At 39.0% G+C, this 8,397-nt stretch overlaps 1 protein-coding gene across 1 annotated transcript; it reads right to left on the reverse strand.

Annotated features, from left to right (window-relative positions):
* Positions 1-636: 636 nt before the first annotated feature.
* Positions 637-3,920, reverse strand: UBQLN2 (ubiquilin 2). The gene has a single exon (XM_063084192.1). It carries the CDS (start codon positions 3,649-3,651, stop codon positions 1,777-1,779), a length of 1,875 nt encoding a protein of 624 aa, XP_062940262.1. The 5' UTR covers positions 3,652-3,920; the 3' UTR covers positions 637-1,776.
* Positions 3,921-8,397: the final 4,477 nt, after the last annotated feature.

Genomic DNA, 8,397 nt, shown 5'->3' on the forward strand with positions numbered 1-8,397 from the left:
ACCTTTATCACAAATTATACAAAATTTAAGTAAATAAACTCTCTTAAAGGATATAAAAAGCTTTTTCGAAATGAGGCAACATATCATGTTTCTGGAAAGCAATACAACTTTGTAGTTCTCACCATCATATCAGTTTAAGACAATCCTAACCAAATTCCCAATTTATTTTTTGGGGGAAACCTATTAACTATAAAGATTGTCCAGTAAAACAAACATGTCAGAACTGTCAGAAGGGTGTTAAAAGATAAAAATAAAAAAGACCAATAGAAGGACTCATCCTATCAGGTACAAAGTCATATTTCTAGCTCAATAAGTACCGGCTTGTGTACTGGGGCTACAATGTTCACTGGAACCAGAGAGAATTCAAACACAAACTAAAGCATATGTATGTATGACATTTCAAATGTGTATGGGGGGAGGATATAAATACCAGCTAACAACTGGTTAGCCTTTGGGGAGAAAAAAAGTTGAAATACCTAAATCCATCCATCAAAATAACTCCAGATAGGGCAAAAAAAAAGTTTCTTTTTTTAATAAAACTGTAAAAGAGAAATATAGGATAAGATTTACATAATCTTAGGGTGGGATAACCCTTCTAAACACGATCCTAGGGCTAGAAGGCAAAAAAGGAAAAGATTATCCATTTTTAATCTTTTTTATTTTTTTTGTCATTTTTAATGAATTTTTCCCTGTGCACGAGAAATAACTGATGAAGTCAAAAGATACATTTTACTTTACACATAGCAGTTAAAAGTAATGCAAACATCACATGACACTTTCAGTGAAAGTTACATTTCCAATTACAAATCAAAATGCATATTAGGGTCTCTTTATGGGAGAAGCTGAGAAGGATGTCTTAGGTAAAAAGCACTTTCCTGGCATTACTACACTGATCCTTCAGGCTGCACAAAGATCAACGTCATATACAGTCAATCTGCAAATGGTGACACAATGTTACACTGTAAATTTTCTGTACAATTAAATGTATACTTAGAGATACCAGGATAAACATTTCTACTATTTTAACTGAACTTGCCTAGCCAACATTTTCACTGAGTTTATTAAAGATGCTGTAAGATTCTACAAATCTGAGACATATCTAGCTCCAGAAATATTTCTAATAGTCTTTCTCATTTTGTTATACATATTCTGCTCAGAGAAGCTACTGTAATATTTCTAGATGTACAGTTCCAATTGTGCTTACTGTACTGTATACAAATATAGCAAAAAAGATCAACGAATGGTATAAATCTTACAGCATTTTGCTAGCAAAAATACATGCCAAAGTCACAATAAGCAATATTGTACCACAAATTAGAGAGCTTCAAATAATTTGCTTTTTATTATCTTCATTCTACATTAAATTACTATCATAGACTAATGTTTAAAATGCAAATAAATTGGGCATCTGTGACAAAACTTGTTCACCCAACTGTGAAGGTTGATACCTGTTTCCAAAAATCACAATAAATGCAGAATAAAGAGAAGTGTTTGCATGCAACACCTTTAAGTGAAACAGCATTGATTCCCACCTTTCAAGACAGAGAAGGAAAGAAACCAAAGGAAGGAAAGAGGAGGAGGAAGGAAACAAAGACGGAGGGAGGAAGGGAGGAAGTAGGAAGGGAGGGACTCTACCATAAAATGCATCATATTAGATTTATAACTAGACAGATTGAAAAGAATCAAAATGAAAGTAAAGCACAATTGTGTGTGTTTAAAGATTTAAGAGCCATTATCAAAAATAAGATAGATTTTTTTCAAGATACAGAAATGTAATTATGATGGCTGGGAGCCCAGCAGCCTCTCAATGGCTGCATTGATGTCGCCTCCTGTTGCTATTAGGGCCTGCAAGTTTGCTTCACGGTTTAAGAACCCCATTGCGTTGAGCTGTTCCAGTTGTTGCTGAAATCTGACTTCTGGATTCAGCAGCTGTGGAGGATTTGCTCCAGCCAGAGCCTGCACCATTTGCTGAATGAACTGCTGGCTGGGTCCAGATTCTGATGTTGGACTCGTAGTCTCACTGGATGTAGAGCTGGACATGGTGGGCCCAGTAGGGCCACCAGAGCTGGTGGAGCCTGGTGGGCCTGCAGGGCCAGTGGGTCCTATGGGCCCAATGGGGCCTATGGGGGTAAAAGGGACTATAGGGCCTATGGGACCTATGGGAGTGACTGGGCCTACAGGACCTATGGCAGTTCCCAGCACCCCCACCCCCACACCTGGAGTGAAGCTTGGAATGAGGCCAGGTGCTTCAGTGGCTAATGTTTGCAGGCCCTGCTGGATCTGCATTAAAGCCTGCATTGCTCTTGGGTTTGACATGGCTGATAGCGTGTCTGGATTCTGCATCTGCTGCAGGAAAGCTGGGAGCTGTGGACGCATCTGCTCCTGCAGCTGAGGATTTGCAGTAAACAGCGGGCTATTCAGCATCATCTGTGCAGCCAGATCCGGATTCTGGCTCAGCGACTGCATCATGCTTCTCATGTAGGGAGCAGACAGCATATTCTGAATCAGCTGGGGATTTTCAGTTATCTGCTGCAGCAGGCTCTGCATTCCTGGGGTACTGAAGACGCTGGCAACATAATTAGCTGCAGCAACGGTGTTCCCAGTAGCACTGCTGGAGCTACTGCCAGACCCACTGCCACCGCTCGTGGTCGTACTGGTGGTTGCAGAACTCTGGGTAGCTGGTGGTGGCGCCCAGGGGTTGGGTAGTGGATCTCGATTTTCTGTGCGGGAAGGCTGAGTACCTTCCCCAGAAGAGGAACTGCTCCCAACTGAGGCAAACGGATTACCCCCAAACTGCTCTTGTGCGGCATTCAGCATTGGTTCTTGAATGTCAGTGTACATGCGCCTTAGAGCATTATAGCCACCTGGGATGCTTTCGAGATTGCTAAGAGCAAGGTCTTGATTTCTCATCATCTCTTGCATCATGGCTGGATTCCTGGCGATTTCGAGGGTCTGCCTCATTATATCTGGGTTGTTGAGCAGGTGACTGATTTCTGGGTTTCTCTGAATCAATTGCTGCATCTGTGGATTGGCCATAATGAGCTGCCTCATCAGATCGGGATTCGAAAGCATGCTCTGAACAAAGGGATTTTCCATGATTTGGATCATCATCTCAGGGCTGGCCATAAGCTGCTGCTGCATCTGGCTCTGGAGCTCAGAGAAGTTAGTTGAGCTCAAGCCCAGGCTGCTAAGGCCTGCAAGTCCTCCCAGGCTCCCCAACCCAAATGGGTTGCTATTTGTGGAAATAGGTGTGGAGTTACTCCTGGGAGTTGACGCCGAGGTAGTATTAGTTCCCGCGGCATTGCTAGGCTGCGTGGACTGGCCCTGAGGTCGGTTCTGGCTTTTGATGACAAGGTGAACAGTCAGTCCATCATGGATGCCATGCTGGATCAAGGTATCCTGATCTTTTAAGATTTTTCCAGCAAAAATCAGCACTAGCTGGTCGGTTTGGGATTTGAAGCGTTTTGAAATCGCTTCCTTAAACTGCTGGACCGAGCTATTCTCGGGCACCGCGAACTCCTCTTTCTCTTTGGGGGTCTTCACAGTGACTTTGATGATTTTGGGTTCAGCCGGGGCAGCGGCAGAGCCTTGGGCCGCGGCAGGGCCGCGGGAGGGGCCCGGGGGGCCGCTGCTTTCGCCGTTCTCAGCCATGGCGGCCGCGGTGACGCAGACGGGCAGGGAAGGCGCGGGCGGGCAAGAGAGCGAGGAAAGGAGGAAGGAAGGAGACGCCGCCGAAGCGGGCTGGGTCGGGTCGGGCCGGGCGGGGAGCACGGAGCACGGTACCTCTGTGAAGAAGACTGCGGTTCCCTGGTCCTCCGGTGGACAGAGGGATCGGCGTAGGCCGCGGGTTGAAGTCTACGCGCACAGGTCTCTGGGCCTCCTCCGCCGCCGCCTTATGATCCGACCGCGCGCACTCCCAGCAACTCTCGCAGCTGCTCCGCCCGCTTCTCTCCGCCCCTTCCCCTCCCCCAGCTCCGCGCTCGTCTCCCCGCCCCCCTCTGCTGACGCGTCGCCAGGCCCAGATTGATAGATTTGACTCGATCGAAATTAAAAACTTCTGCACTTCGAAGAAAAGACGGAGACAGGGAGAGAGAAAGAGAGGGAGAGAGAGAGAAGCAGAGAGATAGAGAGAGAACAGAAGAGGCGGGTCGGAAAAGGAGGGAGGGAAAGGGAAGAGGGAGACGTAGCCACCTTCTGTAAACGACAATAAAAGACCAATGGAGACTATATATTAGCAATATGTAAGGCAGTGAAAGCCTGAATCTAACGGATCCCGTGTAAAAGAAAAATGAATAATAAAGAACTCTGACAAAGCAAAAAGGAAAGAGGAACACCTCCAATGCGGGAAGGAGAGAAGACAGGGCAGAAGCGTGCATTTAAAAAAATTTTTAAAATTATTTTATTATTTTATTTTATTTAATTTTTAATTTTTATTGAATCAAAATTGTTTATACGTATTTTGGAGATTCAACACTGAGATATCTTAATCAAATCAATATTACTAGCATATATATTGTTACAAATCATAATTATTCTTTATGCCCCTTGTCCAATGTCACCCTACCCCCTCTCCCTCCCTCCTCCCCACTCTAATTGCCCTAGATTTCTTCTCTCCCTTCGAAAGAATAATGGTTACTCTGCTGATTTGTTGCCTAGATGATCTGTCCAATGCTGAGAGGTGTGATCAGGTCCCCCAATATTATGATAGAGCAGATGAGAAGCGTGCATTTTACTAAAAGAAGTTCAAATGGCCAAAATGCATGTAAAGGGATTATTAAACTCACTAGCGATCAAAGAAATTCGAATTAAAACAGTGAGATTCTACTTCAGGCTTATCGTATTGGCAAAGGTGAAAAATAATAGTAAAGTTTCTTGTTGACAGGGAGCTGAGAAAACGCACTATCCCACACTAGTTGAAGTGTGAATTGTTATAATCATAGGACAATTTGAAAGTATATATCAACATTTTAAATGTTTCCACCTTTATTTAGAAATGCCTCATCTAGAGATTTCACCTAAGAAAAAAATCCGTAAGGATGCAAAAAATGATATACATATAAAGTGTATAGGCACTGTAGCATTTAAAAAATCATATAAATATTTTGAAATGTGTCTGTTTACAGGGGATTAGTCAAACATATTATGATTTGCCATACAATAAAATAATGCACACTGTGTTTAAAAAATGAGTGTTTAAAATGTGACATAAAGTATCTTTAAAGGTATACATAAACTGTAGTTTTAGAGAAATCACAGTGTTTTCTCTTTTGGCTTTATATACTTCTGTACAGTTAGAAACTATGCAAGCATTTATGTTTCAATATCGAAAGCTACAATAAATACATTTTAAAACAAATTTTTGAACAGTTTGTTGTATATATAAGCTGTATGTGTATGTGTAAAAAAAATCTAAAAGGCTATACAGCAATATGTTTGTGATGATTATTACTGAATACTAGAAATATGAATAATTCTTGTTTTCAGGTTTATAAGATTTTGAATTTTCTGATGGTTTTTGTAAGTATTCACTGCATTTATAATTTTTTAAAGATTAGAAAGGTATTTTGCGGAAAGAGTATAGGTAGAAATTGACAGGCCCACAATAGTAGTGGCAGATATTAACATATTTACCTAATTTCATTACAGATTAAGTAAGAGAAATAAAGATGTAGCAGTGCTGAGAAAGATAACTTCAATAATAGATGTAATTTTAAATTAATATCTATTTCTAATTCTGGCTTAAACCGTACAGAAAGTCCTTCCAGTCACCCCCCCACCCCATATCCAAGGAACATTTCACAGCATTTCAAAATCATTAAAAATGTCACAAATACCTTAATAAATCTCAAGATAAGTAAAAAAAAAAATACAGGCAGGTGATACCATCAATAGGGGGACAGATTAATACCATATGATTAATATAATTAATAGGATTGAGAGGTAAAAGAATTAACTGGCTTTATATATATAGATATGTATAGATCTCAGTAAGCTAATTAATTAACACTTGCCAAGCAGCACTCTAATGGTGTTTATAGATACATTCATATGTATGTGAAATATTCTATTAGAAATATACTAGCATAATTTATACCAAACTTGTACCCCTGAGGAAGAGAAAATGGAATAGGATACAAGATAGTGATTAAAGAGAACTTGAATTAAATCTGTAAAAATGTATTTTACCTTTAAAATGGAACCAAATTTGACAAAATAGCAGCAATAGTTAATTCTAGGTGGTGGGAATATAAGTATGAAGAAAAGATGAAGAAAATATTACAGGTTAGCTTTAATTTCAACAGAATAAAGCTAGATAATAATGAAAGTGTGAACAAAAAACCCAACCACTTGAAAATTAAAATAAAACCAAACACTTTTGGGACAAAGTGCAAACTGAAGTTTTATTAGAATGAATTTACAAAAATAATGATAATGAGAACACATACATCAATAAATACAATAAAATTTCTCCATGCGTGGTCTGAAAACCTTGTTAAGAATACATATATCTAGGCCCCATCCCAAACTTGCTGAAATAAACAGTGTGCAAGAATCTGCATTCTTATCAAGCTCCAGTTTAATAATATTTGATTTACAGGGTACTATGAATGAACTCAGAGTCAAAGTTATACATTCAAAGACCTTAAATATTAATTAATAAGGAATGAAAATAAGTGAATTAGGCATTCAACTAAAGAGGACAACAGAAAAAAAAAGGAGGGAAATGGGGTGCCAGCTAAGAAATGATAAAAGCAAACATTAGTGAATTAACAAAAGGAAAAAGGGAAACAAGTAAATCTAAGAAGTTATTTGACAAAGCAAGCCAAATAGTTTGGTGATCCCCTCAGCTTACAATGCCCTTACCAAAGCACACAGAGGGGGTTAGAGTGGGGGTGGCAAAAGTACACTTATCCCCCTTCCTGAAGCCTCTCACAAGCACATTTCTCTGAGTTCTCTTCCTTTTATCTTATAAATCATGTGATTTTTTTTTTGGACATTTTATTCCAAAAATATCCATTTTAATGTTTAAAGTCACATAACAAATGAAATAAAATTACCATTCCAGTGATTGAATGTACATGCTCTCATTAGTGAGAAACACAAGTGAAACTTAATGAAAGAGTAAATATATAAAAACTAATATGTGTGAATACATTTAATCACAGAAAAAGGGGATATTTTTAAAAATTATGAGGGAATACTTTGTATAAATATGGGTTTATAATAAAAACTGATGGCTGTATTACTTTTCTAGGAAAATATGCATGGCCAAAATATATTTAAGAAGAAGTAGAAAATCCTAACAGACTATGTAAGAGACATGTAAGAAAATGAACAGGAAATTGAGTAATTAGATATTTAAAAATCAGCTTTCTTATTCAAAGTGGTAACTGAACTTATGATTTTTTTCTTTTATTCCTTTTTTATTTTAAAATTTTAAAATATATTATAACATATTAATTCTTACAAATTATGATATTTCTTTATGCCCTTTGCCTGACCTATCACGTCCCAAACCCCCTCCCTTCCTCCCTCCCATCTCTAGCATCCTTAGGATTGTTCTCTCCTTCTGAAAGTTCAAGGTATTGTTGTGGTCTTTTATTTCTTTCTTTCATTCCTTCCTTCCTTCTTCCCTCTTTCCTTCTCCCCCTCCCTCCCTCTTTCCTTCCCTTTCTAGCAGCCACTTTTGAGTGAGAACATGTGGTATATCTATTTCCTCATCTGTTTATTTCACTTAAAATAATTTTTTCCAGACTCATCCATGTTGCTCCAAATGGCAGAATTTTGTTCCTTTTTATGGCTGAGTAGTATTCCATTGTGTATAGATACCACATTTTCCTTATCCAGTAGTCCATCAATGGACATTTAGGATGGTTCTATACATTGGTTATTGTAAACAGAGCTTCAATGAACAGGGGAGTGCAGGTATCCCTTTGACATGATGATTTCCATTCTTCTGGGTATATACACAGAAGTGAGATTGCTGGATCATATGGAAGATCTATCTGTAGTTGTTTGAGAAACCTCCATACTGTTTTCCACAATGGCTGTGCTAATTTACAGTCCCACCAACAGTATAGAAGAGTTTCCCTTTTCCCACACTCTTGACAGCATTTGTTATTCTTGGTCTTTTTAATAATTGCCAGTCTAACTGGGGTGAGTTGATATCTCAATATGGTTTTGGTTTGCATTTCTCTGATGCCTACTGATGCTGAGCCTTTCTTCATGTACCTGTTGGCCATTTGTATGTCTTCCTTTGAAAAATGTCTATTCATCTCCATTGCCCATTTTTTGATTGGATTATTTGTTTCTTTACTATATAGTTGCTTGAGTTCTTTGTATATTCTGGATATTAATCCCTTGTTGGATGTATAGTTTGCAAATATTTTCTCCCAT

The sequence above is a fragment of the Cynocephalus volans genome, chromosome X (assembly GCF_027409185.1).
Source record: "Cynocephalus volans isolate mCynVol1 chromosome X, mCynVol1.pri, whole genome shotgun sequence".
NCBI classification, from domain to species: domain Eukaryota; kingdom Metazoa; phylum Chordata; class Mammalia; order Dermoptera; family Cynocephalidae; genus Cynocephalus; species Cynocephalus volans.

Bases quoted from the DNA above. Each gene is read 5' to 3' on its own strand.
- UBQLN2 (XM_063084192.1), bottom strand. From the start codon at position 3,651: ATGGCTGAGAACGGCGAAAGCAGCGGCCCCCCGGGCCCCTCCCGCGGC.